This window comes from Ursus arctos, unplaced genomic scaffold, assembly GCF_023065955.2.
Source record: "Ursus arctos isolate Adak ecotype North America unplaced genomic scaffold, UrsArc2.0 scaffold_34, whole genome shotgun sequence".
NCBI lineage: Eukaryota > Metazoa > Chordata > Mammalia > Carnivora > Ursidae > Ursus > Ursus arctos.
Window position 1 is genome coordinate 13338199 of NW_026623030.1, and position 24582 is coordinate 13362780.

Consider the following 24582-nt stretch of genomic DNA (forward strand, 5'->3'; position numbering starts at 1 on the left):
TAGAGGGAGAGAGTATGTTTACTGAGCACCTACCATGTGCCAGGTACTTTGTTTAGAACACCTTATTTAATCCTCACAGGAACACTATTATCCCCATTTCAAAGATGGATAAACTGAGGCTCAGAGAGTTTATGCAATTTGCCCTAAGGTTACAAAACCAGGAAAGGGCGCAGCCAGGCCTTGAACTGACGGTCAGCAATGCTTCCGGCCCTGCCCAGAAATGGGTCAGGACCTCTGAAATCCTAAGGTGCTGAGAAACTTATGTTCCTCAGTCTCGCCCAATGTGGGGACCAAAAAAGCACTGAGCTGGGAGTCAGGAGACCTGGGCCACCTGGACCTGACTCTGCCAACCACATCCTGTGGCAGCCTTTTAGGGGCAAGGGGACTTCAAAGGTTAAAGTGGTCAGGAAGCTTTCATCCCTGTCCAGCATCCATTCTGAGGAGTCCTCCAACATCTGCTTGCATTCCTCCAATGATGGGGAGCTCACTTCTTTTGGAACCAGCTTATTGGTCCTAACAACAGGATGTTAGGAGGCAGTTGAGAGGCTAAGAGCCAGAATGTGGAGTCACTGAGCTGGTGTCGAATCCTTGACCACTCACGATGTTGGACAAGTATCCCCACCTGTAAAATGGGGTGGATGATAGTAGTACCCCCATCTCATTGGGTAATGGGAGCCTTGAATCAGCCTGTGGAGACAGCACCTGGCACGCAGTAGGGATTCTACAAACAGGAGCCAGTCTTAGACGACAGGGACTGCCAGGTTCACGGTCCCAGCCCACAGTGGGTATTCGTGAGTGTGAGTTAGGTGAATATGCAATTGCTAAGGGGCCCTTGGGCTCCATGCACTTACCCCAGCTTCCCATCCACGGGCTACTCGGGACCTAGCGGGCCTCTGGAGCAGTGGCTGGCCCCACCCCTCCACGTGGGACCTCTGAGCATTAGCCCCTGCCCACGTCCAGCCCCACCCTGCAACCATTCAGAAACCTGCCCCGCCCTCCCACCCTCCACCCGCAAATATTTAAGTAGCACATAGGAGGAGTAATCTCAAGAGGGAGTCAGGGAAATCCGGACCAATCCGCAAAGCCGGAAGAGGGTGCTCCTGGGGCTCTCCCGCCTGCCTTGTCTTCCCCGCCTCTTCATTCCTGCCACCTGTCCCCCATACCCAGGTACCCTCATGCTGCCCACCTGGAACCCTGCCAGGTTCCAGGTCAACTCACTACTGCACCCCCTCCACCCCACCTCTCCACGTAGTGCTGTGCTCACCCCTTCTATGCCTGGAGAAGAATAGTACAGCCCAGTGTGTAGGGCTGCCATAAGGATTATGGAACATACTGGCAGAGGGCCCCAAATAGGACCCGGCACACAGCTGGCACTATAGAAAGGGAGGCACCCTAGTGAAGTCAGTAAAAACATGAGGCCTGGGTCAAATTCCAATTTGTGGAATTGGTGACCTGAGGTCAGGGTGACCTGAGGCCTCAGTTTCTTCATCTGTGAAATGGATACTCACACCACCTGTCAGGGCTGCTATGTGCAGATTTCATGGACAAACCATGCGCAGTGCTCAGAATGAGGGCAGAGGCTCAGGACGGCCACCCTGTATAAAAGAAAGCTTCATGCACGGCCCTCTCTACCCCCTTCTGCCGCTGCATAGTTTTGCTTAGAATTGATCACGGCCTGACTTTCACTATCTATTTACCGTCCATCTCTAGGACGGTGCCGGGCAAACAGGAGGTGCTCAATATATGTCGGGTGATCACTGTGATTATATTAGCAATGCTAATGCCAGCAGCTAATGATCATCAAATTCGGTTCCAGGCAGCGTCTTTAAGTCCCTCTGACACCCGATCTCATTTGCTGTGTGTTCAAGGCCGTGGTGGGCAAACGTTTTCTGTAAAGGGTCAGAGAGCAAACACATCAGGTCTTACAGTAGGACTGCCAGATAATATACAGGCTGCCCGGTGAAATCTAAACTTCAAATACGTGAGGAATTTCTTTTAGGATAAGGATGTACCAAATATTGCATGTAGACCATACCCATACTAAAAGATTATCTGTTGTTTCTCTGAAATTCAAATTTAAGCAGGCAATCTGAATGTTGACTTGCTAAATCCGTCAAACCTATTTGCAGGCCACACACAGTCTATGTCCCATCGTCTCTTGTTTTCACAACCCTTTTTAGGATGTAAAAACCGTTCTTAGCTTAAGGGCGGTGCACACACAGGCTGGATATGGCCCACGGGGACCCCTGAGGTAAAGCACCCAGCACGGTGCCCATAGCGCACCTTAGGCCAAGATAAAAACCAGCCGAGTTGCCACCTGCTTCTCTCCAAGGCCTGCTGCGCCAGGCCTGACTCAGAGCACACCGCGCCCCAGCTGGGGTCTCAGGTGCTTGGCGCCTGGCAGGGCAGGTGGGTGAGTAATGCTGCGCCCGCAGCAGCTGATGAGATAGAGACCCCCTGCCTCTCACGTCTGCGAGAAACTCACAGTGGAAAGGCCAGTTAATTTAGGGTGTCTGGAGGGCCTTTGGGGTGGCTTTAAAAATAGCTCTCAGCATTTGGGCAAAGTGAGGAGGACAGGGCGGTGAGCAGAGGGCAGGCTCCGCCTCCCGTGCAGGCCCCCTGGATGCTGAGGACGAGGTACAGATGCCCTAGCAGCCCAGTGTCTCCAGTCCTGCCTCAGACCGCTGACCCTAAGACACAGCTCCCCTGAGGCAACGTGGTGGGCTCTTCTGTGCCTTTGCTCACATATGCCTTCTGCCAGGTGCCCCTCCCTACATGCTCCAGCTCGCTAAGTGCAACTCAGGCTTCAGCCCAGATGTCACCTCCTCCTGGGAGCCTTCCTGGACTCTCCATACCCAAGCAGGGATAAATGTATCTCTTCCATGTTCTGCTAACACCTGTCTTCCCAGCACTTGTCACAACCAAAAGTGTCCCCGATTCACTCAACGTTTATGGAGCACCTCCTATGAGTTTGGTACAAGGTGACAAGCACGTAGAATCCCTGTCCTCCTAGAGGTGACATCTATCGAGATAACCATTCACCAAATCTAACAAATGGGGACATTACAACAAAAAGTGAGGCTAGTTCTCTGCAGCAAAAACTTTGCTTTTATGAGAACAGATAACAAAGAAACCTGACCTGGTGAGGTAGGTCAAGAGGTCAAGGAGGGCTTCCTGGAGGAGGTGATGCTCAAGATCTAAAGTACAAACAGCACTGAACTCTCTGGTCCGTGGTTTCTCCAACTCTAAAGCTGTCCCCTGCAACTGCCCCCACAGAGCCACCTTGGAGCTCAAAGGAAGGAGCAGATGTAAGGACAATGTGGCAGGAAAAAGCACTACATAGAAATAGCTGGCGGCTTTTTATTTTTTAATTTATTATAGGTGGGGCACACAGGAGGTGAGCTGGGAGGGGCTGGAACAGGGCTGCTAGCTGTGACTGTTTCCACCCTGTGGCCCTACCTTCCTTTCCTGCCAAATCCCGTCCCTTCCCCGCTCCCCGCACCCAGCTCCATGGGTCACACGTGCCATTCCTTCTGTGTGACTCACCATTCCCACCCCCCTGCCTTTGCTTTGTGCCGGCCCTTCCACCTGATATCCCCACTTACTCCTACCTCCATCTCCAGCTCTGGAGAAACCACCCCATCCTCCGGGACTCACTGAGCTGCCTTTCTCCTCACTCCCTCCCAAGAGCCCTCCGTAAAGCTGATGTGATTTCCCCCCCTCTTCTAAGCTCCTATGGTCAGCTATGAGCACTGGGCTCTCCAGTCAGACTTCCAGAACTCAAACCCCAGCTCTTGCACACATGATCTTGGGCAAATCATGTCCCTTCTCTGAACCTCAGCATTCCCATCAGTAAAATGGGTCTCAGCATTTGCCTCACAGGCATAAGATAATACATCAAAAGCATTTAACACAGTGGCAGCCGGAGAGTAAGTGCTTCATATATTGATAAGGTGTTCACCAAGCCTGGCGCTGTGCTTAGGGGCATTATTTCATTTAATCCTCAGGGTAATTAGGTGAGATGGGTATGAGGGCTCATTTCACAGATGAGGAAACGGAGTCTTGGTGAGGTTAAATACTTGTCCAACAGCACATGGCTTTTGAATGGCAGAGTGGGGACTCGAACTCATGACTAATGCCCTTGCACTGAGCCTGGCACACAGTAGGTTCATTTATTCATTCAACACCGGCTGGTGCATCCCACAAGCCGCATGGATGCTTCACATCTGTGAACCCAAAGATTCATAACAAGCGTGCAATGAGGGTGTCACTGCTATTATTCTATTTTCCCAGTGAGGCAGCTGACCTAGGAGGGACGGAGACCATCTGGCCCATGAAGAGGCTGGGACTTGAATCAAGGTCTCCCACTCTGGAGTCCCAGGTGGCCAAAGCACCTGCTCCCTCAGCCCAGTGCAGCCAAGTGTCACAGCCATGGTCAACTCCCTGCTCCCCTCGGCCCAGTCCTGCAGCACCAGCCGGCTCCACCTCTGCTCCGCCATGACCTTTCACCCCTGACCTCCTGCAGCTGTGCCGGGTGCCTCACAGCTCCCTCTCCCCGCTGCACATCGGCTTCCAAAGGAGAATCATGATCACAAAAGGAAAACGTCCAACCTGAAATGCTTATGACTGAATGAAAGAAGCCAATCTGAAAAGGCTACGTGCTGTACAAGTCCAGCTGTAGAACATTCTGGAAAGAGCAACACTATGGAGACCGTAAAAAGATCAGCGGTTGCCAGGGGTTGGAGGGAGGGAGGGAGGAACAGGCAGAGCGCAGAGGATTTTTGGGGCAGATGAAGAGATGTATAGGAAATCTCTGTACTTTCTGCTCAATTTTCACTGTGAACCTAAAACTGCTGTAAAAAATAAAGTCTATTAAAAAAAAAAAAGAAAGGAGAAAGGAAATATCCTTTCTGTGCTCTGGGGCTATTGTAGGATGTCAGCAGGGATCCCAGTGCACAGGCGAAGTGCCTCCTTCCAGAAGGGGTCCTGCAGGCCCTCAGCCTGTCGTGGCCTGCACTGGGCTGGGGCCTTCTCCGAGAAGGGGGCTGCAGGGGTCTGGCACTCAGCAGGAGCTCGGCGGCGGCTGGTGAATGGATCAAAGCTTCCTCGCCTGGACTCTCTCTCTCTCATACACAGTTCCAGAACAGACCTGCCCCACCCTCCCACCCACGCACTTCCACCCTGCCCTCCCCATCCACGCAGATGGCTAAGGAAAGCAAAGACACAGGATGGTCCTTTTTCAGCCCCGTCTGCGCGGTGGGAGAGAGCTTGGGACGGTGCGGGGGGGGGGGGGGGGGTTGCCTTAAGTGATGAAGCCATGGCATGTAGATCTTCAGAGTGCTAGAAAAGTCCTCCCTCTCGCACCACCCTCTTGACCTGCCCTAAACGTGGCTGTGGGCCTTGCAAGGGAAGCAAAAGCCTCTCTCTCACTGGGCTGCTGCTAGGCTGGCCCCAGTTAATCGTTTACTGGGGTGCTACAAATAGGCACCATGCATCGTTCCCGCACGGTAGAGGGACTGGCCAACCTGCTCTGACCTGGGAGTGGGGCCTTCTGGGCACTGAGGATGGGCTTCCCACACACACGCCTCCCATCGCTGCCCTGCACAGGTGTTCAGGCACCCCTTGACAAGGAGGTCCCCCCGCCACCCCGTGCCTGGTTCTCGGGCATTCACCTGGGGGCATCTTGGCAAAAAGGTCCTTCCAGCCACACTCCCGCACACAGCACTCACGGAGATGTTGCAGCTGTGAAGACCATCTGTCCCCCGCCGCCCCTCCATTCCCAGAGAAAACGGCCTGCGTGTCTCACATTCCCAGCCCACACCCTGGAGACCGGCCAGTGTTCTCCTGGGGGCTCTGCCTGGTGCGGGAGGCAGCTCCCCTGGCAACGCACCCCATTCCCACAGACCCATGGGCCTCGTGGATGAGGAAGGCATGCCAGACTCTGGAGCAGCCTCGATTCTCTTTGGGGGTCTAGGCAGCTGCAGGAAAGAAGAAACAGAATTCTCAGACGGTCGCTTCAAACACGCATAGGGCATACCAGAAAACAGACTAACCGCCTCTAGCCTAGGTTAGGAGGGAAAGCAGTCCGGTATTGCATCCAAGGGCTGGGTTAGGACCCTGGCTCCGCCCCCTCACCAGTTGTGTGACCTTGGGCAAGTCCCTTCAACTCCTCCATGCTTCTGTGTACTCACCTATAAAATGGGCTAATAAGCAGGACCTACCCTTCTCAGGTGTTCTAAGGATTAACTATGTTAATGGATGTAAAGCCCTTAGCACAATGTCTAGGGCACAACAGAACTTTCTGGAAATGCTCTATGCCTGTGTTGTCCCAAGCGGGATCTCTAGCCACGTGTGGCTACTGTGCACTTGAAACTCAGCTAATGCGACTGAGCAAGAGGACTCTTCACTTAATTGAGTTTTACTTAAATGTTAACAGGCACATGTGACTAGTGGCTCCCATTGGAGGGTGCAGGTCCGGAACACAGTAGGTGCCCAATAAATGCTAATTATGATTATTATTAGGGGTGGTTGTTATTGGAGGGCTCACCGGGTTAGAAATTAGGGAGCATTTCATTTCTGCGCAAGCTGAGGTCGGGTAAACTATTCATCTTCCCATCCCAGCATCTTGTCAGGGTTCTGAACCGTATTTGGGTTTTGGGGTTGCGGACTCCTTCAAGGTACTGAGGCTACTCTCCCTACAGCAAGTATAGAGTGTCTGCACAGCACCAGAGTAGAATCTCTGATCCGGCGGACACCTAGCACCCAGTAGGTCCTCGGGCAGCACTTCCAGTAGGACTGGGCAGCCCTCCGCACACCACGGCTGGGCTCTGTCTGGTCATTTCACTTTGACTCTTCTCTGGGTCCCCTCCCTCTCTCACTAGGCTGAAGCCACACCACCCCTTGACCGATGGGAGCAATGTGCCCCACAGTGATTGGCGCAAAAGGCACACGTGACCCAGGCTGGTCCGATGAAACCTAATCCTAAATCTTCCGGGAGAACCACGGGGAAGGGGAAGTTCTCTGTCTGCTGATGCCAAGCTGGCAGGTTGTACCCTGAGAGCTGCCTGGCAACACTGTCCTTCCTCACACAGACAGGCAAGGCAGAACACCAGCACAGAGAAAATCAGGGCTGAGAAATGAGAACAGAGAGGGTCCTGATGACATCCCTGGAACCCCTGGATAGAGCTGCACCTGAAGCTGGCATCGCTCCAAACGTCCCAAACCCCTGAACCAATAAATTGACTTTTTCAGCCTCTCTTTCCCTTTTGGCTTTATGTCTGTATATGTATTTACTGTTCTAGCTAGTTTTGTTAGCAAGTTATTACTCAAACTGAAATGGGTCCAGCTGGCTAAAAACACCTGCTGTGCTGCTTCCCAGTTGTGTGACGTTGGTCCAGGTTTATTTTTTAGATTATTTACCTATTTCTTTCTTTCTTTATTTGAGAAAGAGGGAGAACACACAAGTCGGGGTAAGAGCAGAAGGAGAGAGAGAAGCAGACTCTCTGCTGAGCAGGGAGCCCAACATGGGGCTCGATCCCAGGACCCTGGGATCATGACCTGAGCTGTAAGCAGACACTTAACTGACTGAGCCACCCAGGAGCCCCACCTCAATCCGGTTTCTTAACCTCTCTGAGTTTCAGTTTCCCTCATTAGTAGAGCTGCTATTTGCACGTACTCTAAAGGAGGCTTGCTTTGTGCATTAAATGAGATCAAGGGAAGCAATTTGGGACAGCATTTAACAAATGGTGGTTGTAAAGATGTCTTTATTTCTAAAAAAGAAAAAAAAGGACAAAAAATGCATGATAGTTGCTATAATTCTAACTTACTAATTAAACATAATTTACTAAATAATAAAAATTAAAGGAGAATCCGTTCAAGCTGCCAGGTATCACCAAGGCTCTTCACTCTTGGGGCTTCTGTTCTCTGATTTTTAAATGGGGACTCAGGGCTAAAGGAACTGTTACTGCCCTTTATAAACCTGAGTTCCTTCAAGGTTCTCCAAAGAAAAAGCACAAGAACCTATTCATGTCTTGTCTTTCCATACTACTAAAAGTACACTGCCTCCCACTGGAGTTCAGCACTCTTAGCTGTTCACCCGGGGCTCAGAGAGGCTCAGTGGCGAGGCGAGCAGGCTCAGGAGGGCGTCGGACCTGCCTTGGCCGAGGGATTACCTCCATGAGGCCAATGAGCAACCAGACCCCGAGGGAAGATCCAGCTGCCCACCTCAGGATGGAGAGGCAGCCAGGCAAGACTCAGCCTTCCTGACCCCTGTTCAAGGGTTCATTCCTCGGGACCCCACGAAATACCCCCTCCCCAGTCTGTAGCACTGTTCCCGTGGCTGCAGCACCAGGGCTTACCCAGGAGAGCAAGATCCCACGCTGAGAACGTCTGCAAGTTCAATGTGACTGACCAGATCAGGCAGCACATGTCCTTCCGCGACTGAGTTCTATCTTACTCTTAAATGGGTAAGCCAAGCACGTGCCTGGTCCCTTCGTAATACAGGGAATGCCCGGGAATGACAGCGTGAAAGCAGTGTTGCATGGTACAGGGTACGGCTGATGCACGAGGACACTGGAGCCGGAGAGGTTCATGCATCCGCTAAATGGCAGGGCTGGAACTTGAACTTGAGGCTCTCCGGTTCCAAAGCTTGGACCTTTCCCCAGCCCCCCTTGCTCAGGCTAGCTCATAACCATATTCAGGTCATTGGTTTTCACTCCGGAGTAAGGCAGCGCAAGGTTCCAGGGCCGGAACCCCAAGCTGTACTGTTGACCATGTCTGTGATCTTTGGTAACTTACTTGCCATCTCTGTGTGTCAATATCCTTATCTTTAAGGGACAGCGTTTTATCCACTTCATGTGGTGGCATCAGGACAATTAAATGAGGTCATCTATATAAAATGTTCAGTAAATGCTGTTTAAGAAATAAAAAAATCTTTATCCCACTAGAATACCTTTGGTTGAGCCCTTGTTTTCCCCGAGTGGAATGAAGACTCCCAGATTGTGTCATCGGCTACTGAGTTTTAACGGGTCTTAAATACAGGCTTGGCAAATCCGGAGTTGCTAAAATGCGGGGAGACTTGGCTCTCGGAAAGTGATGCTGGCCAAATTTGGTGGCTGGAGGTTCTTAGAATCCTGGAGCTGTCCGACCTTGTCCGCTTAGAAAGCAGAATGACACAGGGAGAATGGATCTGTTAGGAGGCCACAGGTGGTTAGGGGCAGGGTTGGGACAAGGGCACTGGTGTCCTCGCTTCCCATCCTGGGGTCCGTAGCCAGCAACTGCAGGCCCATTGGGGTGACAAAAATGCCCTTTCCTACTTGCCAACCAGCAACAAATGCTACCACCATCTCCCGGAGCCCCTCATGGGGTTACTGCAGGGGAGAACCAGCCAGGTTGCACAGGAGACGTAACCATGCCGGAAGCCCTTCTGCCACCCCCTTCACATCCAGCCGGGGTGCCGAAACCCAGGCCCTGCACCAGCAAAAGCTCCCGGAAGCCACATTGCCAGAGCCCTGAAAAAAGCATCAAAACGCACCGCACGGATGTGGCTGCATTATTCATGAGGAGAATTTCTGCCATCTTAAGCCTGGAAACACGACACACGTGAACTGATTTGAGTCAACCCTATAAGCATCAGAGAGCCCAAAAATATCCGCACCCAGTATTCCGGCATCCATTCAACTGGCAAGCATTTCTGGAACCCCTACGTGGCCAGCGGGGGAGTGGGGCAGCGTTGAGGAGGGCTGTGGTTTCTAGCCCAAGAATTGAAAGCTCAGAAAAGAACAAGGTAAGTTTCCTCTCTTGCCTAATGACCTTGTGCCCCTCATTCGTCCCTTGCATTTATCACTGGCCTGCAGCCTGAGCAGTCTACAACATGGATGAATTCATGTCCGCCCTCCCCCCGCTTGTTCAAAATCCTCCCATGGCTGCCATCTCACGTCCGAGGGCCACAAGACCCTTCAGGAGCAGCCTTCTGCTCCCTCTCTGACCTCGTCTCCTCCTCCTCCATTCTGTTCACTCCTCGGCCTCTTCGCTCTTCATTGTTCCTGACTCTGGGCCTTTGCATATGCTGTTCCCTCTCTCAAGAACACCCTTCCTGCAGATGTCAGCAGCGTTCTCTCCTTCCCTTTAGGTCTCTGCTCAAATGTCACCCCATCAGAGAGGTCATCCCTGACCATCTCCTCTGGAGAGCCCTTCCCCCTCCTCTCCACCCACTTTCTTCATAGCACCTGTGGCTTCTAATACAGGCACACTTTGCTTTATTGTGCCTTGCAAACACTACTTTTTCTTTTCTTTTCTTTTCTTTTCTTTTCTTTTCTTTTCTTTCTTCTCTCTTTCTTTCCTTTTTTTTTTTTAAACAAATCGAAGGTTTGTGGCAATCCTGCATCAAGCACGTCTATACCAGCACCATTTTCCCAACAGCATTTGCTCACTTCCTGTCTCTGTGTCACACTTTGGTAATTCTAACAATATTTCCAAACTTCACTTTATTGTTATATTTATCACAGCGATCTGTGATCACTGATTATGACTCACTGGAAATGCAGATGAGGGTTAGCAATTTTTTAGCAGTAAAATGTCTTTTTGGGAAGCCGGCACCTCCTACTTAAAACGTATACAGTATGTTAAAAATGTATATAATGTATAGAAGATAAAAATATAATCAATATAATTATAATATATAACAGTATTTCTAAGTTAAGGTATATACACTGCTTTTTGGAGACACAATTCTTTTGTACACTTAACAGACTACAGCCTAGTGTAAACATAACTTTTACATGCACTGGGAAACCAAAACATTCCTTTGACTCGAGTGATCACAGTATTTGCTTTCTTCTGGTGGCCTGGAACTGAACCCGCCCCACCTCCGAGGTGTGCCTGCATTAAATATTTAGTGTTTGTTTATCTGTCCCCCAACTAGACCGTACGCTTCACGAGAGCGTGTGAGCAAGGATGCTGCTTCCCTCCTTCTCTAGTCCCCAGAGCAGAACCTGATAACCAGCACATGCTCCATCGGCACTTGTGGAAGAAAGAAAGAAGTAAAGAAGGAAGGAATGGAAAGGGGAAGGGGAGCGAGGAAGGAAAGGAGGAAAGAAAGGAGGACGTTTTCTTCCAAGAAGTGGCAAAAGGCCCTCTTGTGGCCCCTGTTATCGGCTGAAACGTTCTGAAACTCAGGTCCAACCAAGACCCTTCCTGCTCCTCAGTCTTCTACAGCTCCCCACCATCTGATGGAGCAAATGAGGCAGCCTGCCATTCACAGCCCCAAACAGGCTGCGACTGATGGACCTGTCCTGCCTCATCTTTCCCCGACACACACCCGACCCCAAGCCATGTTGCCAGGGATGCTGCTGAACCTCGGGGAGGCCACCCTTCGGGGCCTGACAAAGCAGGATTTGAATCCTGGCTTCCCCACGGACTGGCTGTGTGACCTTCGAGTGAGCTGCTTAACCTCTCTGTGCCTCCAGCTCCTCCTTTATCACGTGAAGGAGATAATTATTCTCCCTCTCAGGGCTGCCGTGGAGAGTGAAGGAGGGAACGTTTGGGGTGCACTCAGCACGTGGCCGGCGTGGAGTTTTCTCAGTCTCAACAACAGTGCCATTCTGGGCTGGACACTTCTTCGTGGTGGGGGGCTATCCCACGCGTGGCGGGAAGCTGAGCAGCACCCCTGGACTCTCCCCACTAGATGCCAGTAGCACCCCCAGAAATGACAACCAGAAATGGCACCAGACATTACCAAATGTCCCCTGGGGTAAGGCTGCCAGATTTTGCAATACATACTTACACTAAAAAAAAAAAGTATTCATTGTTTATCTGGAATTTAAATTTAACTGTATGACCCATATGTTATCTGGCAACCCTACCCCTGGGGGTGGGGGGCAAAACTGTCACCCCTCTTTCATTGAGTACCACTGGATTAAAGTGGAAGCACCATGGGGGTTTTAGTAGAAACATGGGTTGATTCTCTCACTTTCCTCCAATCTTCTTAGGCTGTGACGCCCTCCTCCCCCATCCCATCACCTCCCACCCGAGGGCCGGGAGGCACAGCTCCCCAAACAGACCCAGCTCAGCCACTGTGACAAGGGCTCCCCAGGGCTGCTCTCACACCAGCCCCAGTTTGCACAGGTACACGGAGCCTCCTCTCCAGCCCCCGCCTCGTCCCCCTGCCTCCTACCCAGGGTCTCCCCTCCTGCCCTCGAGCAGCACCTTCTCCCTTCCCATTAAGAGGCCTCTGAGGCCCAGCACCAGGCAAGAAAACAAGGCAGTTAGTCACTTCGCTTCCGTTATCAACTCGTGTCACGTGGCTGGCTCCTTTAATGGCAGTCGTCATGGCAACGAGAAGCCGGTCCCCGCTGCTCCGGGAACCAAAACAAAATTAAGGGGCGGAGACGGGAGAGGAAAAGGGGGGGGGGGGCGAAGAGAGCCAGGAAGGAGCCAGGATGGAGCTGGTTGGGTTTAACTGGAGGAAATCATGCCGAGGACACCCTGTCTCCAGCTTTCCCTTGGCGACATTGGGGAGACAGAAAAAAATCGGATGCCTGCCCAGAAGCAGCTCAGGCTAACATTGTGGGTGTTTTCACATGGCTTATCCTGACAGGTGAGTAATCTTCATCCTCATGATGAATAAACCGAAACTCAGACCCTTGCGAAGGAAAAGACAGATGCTCGTCCAAGACTGTGCAATTTACAAGCCATCAGGTTTAGCTCCACCCTCTACCTTCATATAGCTCATGTCCTCCTCACTCCTTTCCTTGTGCTTTTAGGATAGGACCATGTGCTCTGCCCCTCCGCCTTTGGCACCATGCTCCTTTCTCTCTGTACTCCAGCCATTTTCCGGTCCTCTCATCCCTCAAGTTCACGGTGCTCCCTCCAGCCACAAAGTCTTTGTATATGCAGTTCCCTCTACCAGGAACGGCTTTCCTCTGTGTCTTCCCACCTCATACCTCCACCTAGAAGGTCTACTCACCCCTCACGTATCTTCTCAAACATCACTTCCTCCAGAAAGCCTTCCTGAGCCACCAGCATGCGGTTACTTCACTCTGTTATGTGTTCTTATGGTGCCAAGTGTCTCTCCTTCACACTTCGGTGCAAAGTGCGTCGTGATCCCTTGAATTACACTTAGAATGTCTATCGGGGTCTGTCTTCCAAACTGGGATGTCAGCCCCAAGAGGGCAGGACTTATCTTGTTCCCTGCTCTATCCACAGAGCCCAGCCCGGTGTCTGGCACACAGATGTCCCTCAGTAAATAAACATGTCAGAATTTGAACCCAGCTCTGGGTGAGCCCAAAGCTCTTTCTTGACCTGCTTCATGGTGCTGGCTCATACCGGTTCCCAGAGTCAGCACTGGACAGAGCTTCCAGCCCCACGGACTCTGCTGGCCTTTGCGGCTTCCGTGGCTCAGCCCAAACTTGCACACCTTGCCTAAGGAAACTGATAGTTAAGCCACCCCTTCCAGAAAGAATGATGGAAGGTGCCTCTGGACAAGGTTGTGACAGGCAGGAATATGGTTGCTTTGAACCCAGAAGATGGGGGGTGGGGAGAAGGAAGAGCAGACTTGACTCCTGGATTTCTAGGCCAAGAGCTTCCCTCCACTATTCCACTGGAGACTGGCTCTCTGATACTGGGGAGAGATGCTCCCCAAAGAGGTGGGCAGAGGAAGGAAAGGAGGGAGAAGGTCTGCTTTAGTGGGGCATGGACTTGTCTCCATGCCCTTAGGGGCACCCATGCTGAACAAAAGGCTCATAGAAGACTTGAACTTGTCTTCCCTTTACTGGCTCCGTGACTTTGAGATACCGTGGATTCTGTCTGGGCCATTTTTCGCCTCTGTATGATGGAGATCATGCCACCCACGTGCTGAGACTCTGCCATGTAGATGCGGATGGGCGCATTTGGGATATAAGAGGTGAGAGCCCGGCCCCGACGTCAGACAGACCTGGGGGTTAAGTCCCCGGCTTTGCACCTTCTCGGCTGTGCTCTCTTGAGCAACTCACACCTCTCTAGGCTTGGTTTCCTTGTCCACAAAATGAGGACAATCTCGGTCACCTCATGAAGTTACTGTACGCACAGGGCACGGCACAGAGTACCCCCACTCTATGGAAACTCTGATTACTGAAATGACGTGCCCCAAGAAATGCAGAATTTAGAATCAGCCACCAACTTGTGACGATAAGCCTTGCCTTCTGACTGCAGATCCAGGGTCAAGGGGTGCTTCAGGCCCTTTGCCCAAACTTGCAAGGTTCTGTCCCAAGCAGGATGCCAAGGGGTCCCTCTGATCAGGTGATGGCCTCAGCCTTATGCCAGGCAGAAAGCTCATTCCAAGTCCCAAACTCAGCTGCTCCCAGGAGAGAGGGTGCAAGCCCACAGCTCTGGTCACCAGGGGCAAAGTGTCCCCCACAGCCTGCCAATATCCCAGACTAGACTGACATGGGTGGGATCTCTAAGAACACTGGACTGATGCTTCTTTCTCCAGATGTGGAAACTGAGTCCTTGAGAGGGGAAAGGACTTGTCCAGGGCACCGAGGGAGCTGCTGGCAGAGCTGGGACCAGGGCCCCAGCTGAGCTCTGCCCAGAGGCACTGCCCTCCCCGGATGCCTTGCTCACACGCTCTTCTGCCTATAGACCCCTCCCAATTGAACCAGCAAACCATTTCCTTAAAAACATAGCCATTCCAGGTGAAAGCATCTGGGAAGCACAAATTAACCTAAACTAACCAGGTTTAGTTAAACCATGAACAAAGAGACTGCAGGTTTTAACCTGAAGGCTTTTGGGGGAGGTTCTATAGACACCCTCCCCCAACATAGTCATCAGAATATTGTAGGTCTGTAGGTTTTGTTGAAAGGATGGTCTATCTAGATAGAGCTTTCTTCAGGTCCCCACAGTGCCTCTAAGAGGGCTAAACTGAAAAGTTCTGGGTCTTTCTGAGGAATTCCACGTCTCCTATTATGCATCCTTTTTATTATGCAGAAATGCTAGAGTGTACAACCAGCCCTGGAGCTGATTCTTTAAACAACGTGGGACATGCCACACACAGAGACCTATACACAGACATACGCCCATGCTTTCCGAGGAGGGAGGGGCAGCAACAGGTCCTGGTTTCAAGGCTGTCTTTGATGGCTGCCTGCCACCATGTGGGAGGGCCTTCTTGGTGCTCAGTGCTGACACCAAGGGCTGACACCCTCAACACACACACAAACACACACACAGGCAAAGGAATCAGGCCAGCCCCCAAGGTCTGCAGCCATTCCTGGTCTTGGGCTGAGGACTCAAGATGAGTGACCAGCTCCGCAGTGATGGGGTCCCAGGGTGAGGGATGTGAGGTGACATAAGGAAGGCAAGATACACACATACAGTCACACATACATGGTCACAGCCTCACTCATGCACACAGAGACTCGGGCATCACACAGATACACACCATACTCACAGAAACAGATAAACACACAGACGCATGCACACGCAATACGGAGACACACTTGGATATCTCCAAACAGATGCACAGACGTTCTCCGATACACACACTCGCAGCCACACGTCCTCGCCCACACAGGCATGAGCACGCTCTATACACACGCGCATACACACAGTCCGGGTATCTAAATGCTTCCCAGGAACCCATCACTATAGATTCACCCCTCTGCGAGAAGTCAAGCACAAAGGCTAGACTGGGCTCCCAGCTGGCCCCAAGGAGAGTGAAGGGGCACAAGGGCAGCTGAACCCGGCCTGATTCTCACCCTACTGCGTGTGGGGGTGGGGAGGGGTGGGTGAGGGGAACCCACCTGCCAAGACGCCCTAGCACATGCCCACAAATGGAGTAACCCACTGACCAGGGACTTTCAGGGAGGGAGTCCCCTGGCTCCTGGGGGTGGCTCCAAGGACTGAGACTTGGTGGGAAGTGGAGATAAGGGCGTTGTTATTTTCCCAAAGTGATCCTTTCCCCTTTTCCGAAGTCTGGTCCTCCTTCTGCAGCCCCATCCAGGCCCCCACCTCCCAATACGTCCAATCAGCCCACCCAGGTGCTTGCCTCACCTTAGTGAGACCCACCCACCTGCTCTTCCACAAGAGGGGATCCTACCCAGACACATCCAGGTTTGCCCCACACCTGGGGGGGGGGGGGGGGGCTCTCCCACTGTATCCGCCCCTGCACACAGCATCCAGAGCCCCCCCAATACCCGAGGCCCCCACCCCCAAACTCACCCGCCTCCAGTCCTGCAGGAGGTAAATACCTATCCGGGTGAGCCCCGCACCCGAGGTGGCCGCCCCCGCTGCCACGGGCCACCACTATTTTAGAGACCCTTTCCGGGGGGGGGGGTTGCGGCGGCCCCCTCCCCCAGGGCCTTGCCCCCCGCCCCCGACACCCACCTCCTTCTTGACGGTGCGCAGCAGCCTCTGTCGCGTGTCCGCCTCTGTGGGACGAGACGGGGGGGACGGCGGGTCAGCCCAGCGCTGGGGGCGGGGGCCCGGGGCTGTCCTCCCACCGCCCCCGCGCCCGGCGCCCCGCGCCCGCTTACCCGCGGGGCCTGAGGCCATGGCCGCGCGCGCTGCGTTCCCAGTCCGGGCGGCGGCGGTGCCTGCTCGCTGGCTCGGCTGCTGCAGCCGCGGCGGGGCGGGGCCGAGCGCCCGGTGACGTCAGGGCCCGCCGCGCGGCCGCCCCGCCCCTCCAGAGAGCTGCCGTCGCGCTGCCGGGCGCCCGGCGGGAGGGTCCCCTGGAGCCCGGCGCACGCTCCGGTCCTCGCAGGGCCAGCGCCCCGCCCCCCGCGGGAAGCCCCGCCCCAAGTCCCTCACCACCTCTATTGGGCAGGGCAGAGAGGCAGCATTTATTCAAGGTCCGCTTTGTGCGGGGCTTGAGCAAGCGGGGGGAGAGGGTGGAACTCTTACTGACACTCTCAGAGCCTCAGTGTTCTCAACTTTAAAATGGATATAACAACATAGGACGGATAACAACATAGGAATGATAGGAGACATAAATGAAATAGTGAATGTGAAGCACTTAACGGAGACCTAGGGGAAAAGGCAGCTGAACCGTAAAAGATAGCTGCCGTTTTATTATTATTATTATTATTATTATTATTATTATTATTATTATTATTATTAAAGAGTCTTCCAAGATATGGCCAGGACTTAAAGGGCTCCCTCCCCTATACGCAGATCATTGGGAGAGTGGGATCTTCCCAGGATCCCAATAGGGCACCTGTTAGCCAGGACCTCCAGGGCCGGGAAGGCAATGGCCCCTTTGGGACCAACGCTTGACCCACCAAGTTTCTGACCGTGGCCACCCAGACTGCAACTTGGGTCTACAAACGTTTATTGAGCACCTACTATGTGCCAGGTTACTGTGCTAAGGATACCGAAGTGAGCAAGTCAGATAAAAGCCTGCCCTCACAGGGCTTAGGAGGCAGACAACAAAATAAATAAGCAGATGATATGGTGTGTTGGAAGTTTCTGGAGAAAAATTAAGTAGGCAAAGGAGACAGGGAGGGCCCACACAAGTCAAGTCTGAACTTTGAAGTAGGGTGCTTGAGGGAGGCCTCACTGAGGAGGTGACATTTGAGTAAAGAAGAGAAAGTGTAGACAGTGAGGATTTCTGGAGCATTCCAGGCAAAGGGAACAGAAAGTGCAAGGGCCTTGAGGTGGGAGCGTGCCACTGGGTGTAATAAACAGCTCGGAGGTCAGTGGGGCTGGACTGGCATGAACAAGGAAAATGGTGGGAGGCCAATGTCCTGTTATGGCCTTGAAGTCCACTTTAAGGACTTGCATCCTTGCCCCCAAGAGCCCCCCAGGATTCAGCCCACCTGTCACAAGGACTGAGGACAGCTCAGAGTGTGCCTTCCCCCTGAGGGGATTCGAAATCTCTTTTCCATTTGTCAGTGTCAGGGGTCTTTGGCCCTAAGCCAGAGAAGATGATTTTTGCTACCTTAGGGAAAAGGGAATAAACTGGATGGATGATGGGCATTCCCAGAGTCCAAGGGAGCCTGGGGAACTGGGTTGAAAGCAAGGCAGCTCCAGAAAGAGAACCTTCGGGAATAGTCACCTGGTGAGGACAGCGTGGTTAGGGTACCACCACTCAGGTAAAAGGACCTACAGCTGTTGGAGGTTCCTGTTCCAAGGAGGGAGCATCCCATTGGCTAGCCTGAGACACACACCTGCTGCTTGCTAAGGAAGGGGACTCTGAATCACAACCCAACCAACCCACTACCTCCGATGAGAATGCGCAGTCCACCAGGGGCCTAGAGAATGTGAAATGGTTGCTTGGTGGCCACCCCTCCCCACATATTAGAACCATATATTGAGGACCTACTATGTGCCAGCCCCAGCATTAAGGGCTTTAGGTGTTGTCTGCTTGATCGTATTGGCTCCCCACCCCTCAACACTGATTTTTTGTATCATAAGAGAAGAAAGCCAAGCCTAGAGAGAGCTTTGTCCAACTTCACATGGCAAGTGAGCCACAGCCAGAATTATGGCCTCAGGATCCAAGAGATTGATTCAGTTGTTCTTTCCCTTGACTGCACCCCTAAGTTAACTAGGGTACTCTAGAAAAGTAAGGTGCCTAAACATCGCTCTGGGGAGCCATTTTTCAGAGCCCACGTTTCTTCCTTCCCTGCCAAGCACTAAGTCTGGAAAGGTGACCTGCGCTGCGCTGGTCCTTCCTTGAAAACTTGGAGATTTTTCTTCCAAGATTAAGGTTGGATAGTTTTTGGTTTAATAGCAGCGCGGAGGTGGGCGTGGATGGGATTAGGCAGGGCTTGCTGGGGTTCAACAGGGTCCACTGCAGTTGGACCACTCACCACTAGGGGCGCCATCACTTAGAATCCACTTGGGAAGTGTTGGGACTCTGCTGGAGGCCAAAGCAGATAAACTTTGCTGGGTGCCAAAGCCTTCCCCAGAGTCTGAGAATCATCTGACGCGTGTTTCCCAGGCTATGCCTCATCCCGCGCCACTACCCAATGGTGCAGCAGCCAGAACCAGTGGGAAAGCCTCTTTCTCCTGCCTTGCCCCATCTGTGCCCTCTGCTGAAAAAGCTCAGCAAGGGGCTCAGTACAAATTGGGAACGCTCAGGAAGTCCTGCCTATTATAGGGAAACAATCATTGGAGGAGCAATTTGGAGCTGAGAGGCAATACACCAATAGCTGGCAGAAGGCATGACCTCACAATTCAGGATATAATAACAATAATAACAATAGCTGTAATTTAGAGCCCTTAAATGTGTCTGGCACTGGGCTACAAACTTCTCACATATTAGCTCATTTAATGCACCCATCAACCCCATGATGTAGGTTCTTTTCATTATCTGTATTTTATTTAGAGAAGTTAAACAGCTCAACCAAAGGCATGTAGCTGGAACATAGAGAGGCTGGATTCAAGCCAAGATGCCCTTAACCAACTTACTATCCAGAGAAATCCTAGTCTTGTGCGCCCCGTGCAGCATCTGCTGTCCATTGCTGTGACGGCTCACTGTCTGTGCCAACTCGATGGGGGCACAGGCTGGCCAGATATTTGGTGCAATTTTACTCTGGGTGTGCCTGTGAGGGTGTTGCTAGGAGAGATTCACATTTGAGTAAAGCAGATGGTCCTCCCTAGTGGGGGGGGGGGGGGGGGCCTCAGCTAACCAACCGACGACCTGAACAGAACAAAGAAGGCTGAGTTAGAGGGAGCTCTTCCAGCCCGACTGCATGAGCTGAAGCATCTGTGTTTGGGGGGCCTTCAGATTCAAACAGAAATCTCAGTCTTCTTGGGTCCCGGGTCTTCAGACTCGCAGTGGACCTACAGCATCAGCTCTCTTGGGTCACCTGTTTGCCAGCCGCACATCTTGGGATATTCCAGCCTCCATCACTGCATAAGCCAATTCCTTGTAAAAATTCCTAAATAAATCCAATTGGTTCTGTTTCTCTAGAGAACCCATACTGATAGAGGTGACACTTTAGTAGCCGTTCCCCTCGCCATCTTCCTAATGAAACTGAATTTGTCCAGGCATCCACCCTTCTCCCCTTGGCCACATGCCCCTTCCCCATCCTGGGTAGGTTCTTTTCTTTTTTTTAGAGCGAGAGAGCAAGAGAGCTCATGCCTGCTGCACAACTTGGGGGGGGGGCTGCTAGGGTGAGGGATGAAGGGCAGATTTCTTATTTTGCAAAGTGGGATTAAATCCCACATTGGGCTCTTTCCTCATTGTCAAGTCACTGACTTGGGGTTTTCTCTTACTTGCAGTTGAAAGCATCTTCCTGATACAATTATTCTGCGTAATGTATTCATCTTTTTCTATGAACATGAATAGGAAAAAAAAATGTGACCTGCTTTTCCACTCAAAACAATGGACATCTTTCTATGTCAATAAATATAGCTCTAGATCATTAATTTTCATATCTATGAAAGGATTTTACAAGTATGGCTGTTTCATAATTACTAACCTCTATTATTGCGTGTTCGGATCGATTCAGTTTTTGCTGTCATAAACAATTTCGTAATCGGAAGGCGCCCTTAATTTGTTCCTTTGGTTATAATCTCAACGGTTGGTATCAGGTTTTAAATTGTAACAGCTAAATGTTAGAATACAGAGTGATGTTGCAGAGCGTTTTTTGGCGAGTTAGGGACTAGGACACCGTGAATAGCTCTGGTGGGTAGCAGGTCTCTGAATGACATGATCTCACCATGATAGATTTCTAAAACTGAAGCCAAAAAAAAAAAAATCTCATTTCCTCCTATAAACAGATAATAACTGCTAATCTCAACTTTTCCCTGCTTGATTTCACTTAAAGAAGGCTGGATTTTTTTTTTTTTTCTGATTTTTCCCTGGCAAGTTTCATTCATTCATTCATTCATTCATTCAACAAGTTTTTATTGAGAATGCACTATAGGTCCACTACTGGGGATATGGTGTAGATAAGTCATATTGTAACCAAACTAACAGGAGTTTGCTCCTTGGTGAGCCACAGATAGAAACTACACCAGGTAGGGGCCCCTGGCTGGCTCAGTCAGTTAAGCACCTGCCTTCGGCTCAGGTCATGATCTCAGGGTCCTGGGATTAAATCCCACATTGGGCTCTTTGCTGAGCGGGGAGCCTGCTTCTCCCTCTGCCTGCTGCTCCCCCTGCTTGTGCCCCCTGCTTGTGCGCACTCTCTCTTTCTCTCTCTGACAAGTAAATAAATAAAAAATCTTAAAAACAAAGGAAGAAAGAAGAAAGAAAGAAAGAAAGAAAGAAAGAAAGAAAGAAAGAAAGAGAAAGGAAGAAAGAAAGAAAGAAAGAAAGAAAGAAAGAAAGAAAGAAAGAAAGAAAGAAAGAAAAAGAAAGAAAGAAACTACACCAGGTAGAGATGTCCCAGAAAGGATCCTTATTTTCAGCAAATGAGTGGATCACAGACAATAGCTTCCAAAGCTGTGACGCCCTGAGCAACGGGGAATGCGTTCCTTTTATTATGGGTGAGGCTGAATATTTAGAAAGGGGAGATGGTCACACGTGCCCCTTAAGGAAATATGCCAATACATACATTTCATGTTATGTTAATGAGTCTTGTGTTCCTCCTTGAGCGGGGACTTTCATATTATAATAAAGTAAAGGTAACTGTCCATCCCTCTGTGGGGCATTGCCTGTTCCATCTGTGCAGGCATGAGCTGGGGGTTGAGCTCAAACTGGTCTGCGCGGTGTGGGCCGCCAGAGCTCTTCATCCCGGAAGTCCTTATTGCTTGAGAGGCAGTTTTGGTTTTCCATCACAGGATGCTCTGCCCCCTTGGGTCTTTTGCCTGAGTTAAGAGATAAACTGGAAAGAAGAGTGTAAGGAAAACTGTGGGACAAAGGTCAGTGGGTACAAGCAGGTGAATAAAGTGCGGTCTTGGGGTCTAGCTGGTGACAATATGATGTTATTTTTCTAATGGAAGTCATATTTGAGTTGGGGGAGACAGACAATAAACAAGTAATCAAATCCTCAAAACAACAGATTGTGATCAACCCTGTGAACTGGATGGCATGACATTGGGGATCTTAGGGCTGGGAACTGTAAGGAGATGAGGAGGGGCCAGTTAGGCTTGTGTAAGAATGTTTAAGGAGTGACCGCACAGCTGAGACATGAGTGGAGAGGGCAGGCCAAGAGTTGGAGGAAAATCATTCGGGTTGCATGGAAAAGCAGGTGCAAAGGCCCTGGGGTGAGATTGAGTGTGTCTAGACAAAGAAGAGAAAGGATGCAGTGGAGTCTGAAACCCAGAGAGTACTCAAGCCTCCTCCAGTCCATAACTCCCAGAGGAAACCAGGAGAGTCTTGATTTCCCTCTGACAGTTTCATCCCACCTTCTGTCCATCAACAAGCTTTTTTTTTTTAAACGGTGATTACATTCACCATGTTAACCATTTTATTTAGTTTTTAAAGATTTATTTGTGTGAGAGAGAGAGAGAGCAGAGGGAGGCAGAGGGAGAGAGAATTTCAAACAGACCCCCTTCTGAGCATGGAGCCCCACTGTGGGGCTCCATCCCAGGACCCCAAGATCATGATGTGAGCTGAAACCAAGAGCCAGACGCTCAACTGACTGAGCCACTCAGGCACCACTCCTTACCATTTTAACCATTTTATTTTATTATTTTTAAGATTTATTTATTTATTTATTTGAGAGAGAGAGAGGACGAGCAGGGGGAGGGGCATAGGGAGAGATAGAGAAAGCAGACTCCCCACTGAACGTGGATCCTGACAGGGCATGGGGCTCAGTCCCAGATGGGGCATGGGGCTTGATCCCAGAAACCTGGGATCGTGATCTGAGCCAAAACCAAGCGCCGGGTGCTTAACCGACTGAGCCACCCAGGGGCCCCTACCATTTTAACCATTTTAAAGTGGACAATTCAGTGGCATTTAGTACCGTTACAATGTGGTGAAACAATCACCTTTCTCTAGTTCCAGAACATTTCTTCCACTTCAAAAGGAAACCCCGTGTTCATGAAGCAGTCATTCCCCATCCTCCCGTCCCCGCAGCCCTCGGCAACCGTGAATCTGATTTCTGGCTCGATGCCTTGGCCTATTCTGGACATTTCATGTAAATGGAATGATACCACATGGAGCCTTTGTATCTGGCTTCTCTCACATACCACTCTGTTTTTGAGACTCATTTCTTTTTATGGCTTAATAATATTCCATTGTATGGATAGAACACATTTTGTTTTTCCATTCATCACTGATGGACTTTTAGATTGTTTCCACCTTTTGGCTACTGTGAATAGTGTTGCTATGAACATTCGTGTGCAAATTTTTGTGTGGGCGTATATAATTTTATTTAACTTGGGTATATACCTCAGAGTGTAATTGCTGAGTGCTAAAGACTGGATGTTTATGTCCCCCCAAATTCATATATTGACACCTAATCCCCAATGTATCTGGAGGTGTATTGGAGGCATACTTGGAGATGGTGTCTTTAGGAGGTTATAAGGTCAGGAGGATGGTGCCCTCGAGAATGGGATTAGTGCCCTTATGAAAGAGACCCCAGAGCGCTCTCTTGCCCCTTCCACCATGCGAGGACACAATGAGAAGATAGCTGTCTATGAATCAGGAAGTAGTCTCTCACCAGACCCCAAATCTTCCAAAGCCTTGATCTTGGACTTCCCAGCCTCCAGAACTGTGAGAAATAAATTTCTGTTATTTATAAAGCACCCAGCCTATGCTACTTTGCTATACCGGCCTGAATGCACTAAGTCACAGCTCATAGGGTGAGTCTACATTTCACATTTTGAGGAGCCTTCAAATTATTTTCCATAGTGACTGCACCCTGTTGCCTTCCTACCGGCAACGTATAAAGACATCAATTTCTCCACATCTTTGCCTAAACTTATTTTTTCCTTTTTTTAAAGTATAGTCATCCTAGTGGGTATGAAGTGGTATCTCACTGTGGTTTTGATTTGCATTTCCTTAATGACTAATGATGATAAGCCTCTTTTCATATGCTTGTGAGCCATTTGTATAAGTTCTTTGGAGAAGTTCTGTTCAAGTCCTTTGCTCATTTTTAAGTTGGATTGTCTTTTTGTGGGTGAGTTGTACAAATTCTGTATGTATTCTGGATACTAGACTCTCATTACGTATATGATTTCCAAATATTTTCTCTTACTCTGTGGGTTGCCATTTCTCTTTCCTGATACTGACCTACTGAGAGAGTGCACAAAAATTTTAGAATTTTATGATGTCCTATTTTTCTATTTTTCTTTTGTTGCTTGTGGTTTTGGTGTCATATCCAAGAAACCATGTCCAAACCCAAGATCATGACTGTTTGCTCCTATGTTTTCTTCTAAGATTTTTATAGTTACAGATTTTATATTTAGGTCTCTAATCCATTTTAAGTTGATTTTTGTATATGGTATGAGGTAGGGGTCCAACTTAATTTCATGTGGATATCCAGTTGTCTCAGCACCATCTGTTGAAGAGACTACGGTTTCCCCATTGAATAGCCTTGGTAGCCTCTTGAAAACCAATTGATTGGGGCACCTGGGTCGCTCAGTCTGTTAAGCATCTGCCTTCAACTCAGGTCGTGATCCTGGGGTCCTGGGATCAAACCTCACATCAGGCTCCCTGCTCAGTGGGGAGTCTACTTCTCCCTCTGCCCTTCCCCCCAACTCATTCTCTCTCTCCCA

At 50.6% G+C, this 24582-nt stretch overlaps 1 protein-coding gene across 2 annotated transcripts in view; it reads right to left on the minus strand.

The window, feature by feature from the left end:
• Positions 1-16588, minus strand: part of LOC113266820 (small G protein signaling modulator 1) — an 87051-nt gene extending 70463 nt beyond the window's left edge. The window contains exons 1-2 of one of the 2 annotated variants that reach the window (XM_048221568.2): positions 16506-16588; positions 16357-16400 (exon numbers count right to left, since the gene is read on the minus strand). In XM_048221568.2, the coding sequence (XP_048077525.1) occupies positions 16357-16400; positions 16506-16524 (63 nt within the window). In that variant the 5' untranslated portion in view covers positions 16525-16588. The remainder of the gene's footprint in view (positions 1-16356; positions 16401-16505) is intronic. The other variant, XM_048221569.2, reaches the window with a different exon arrangement.
• Between the last annotated feature and the right edge of the window lie 7994 nt (positions 16589-24582).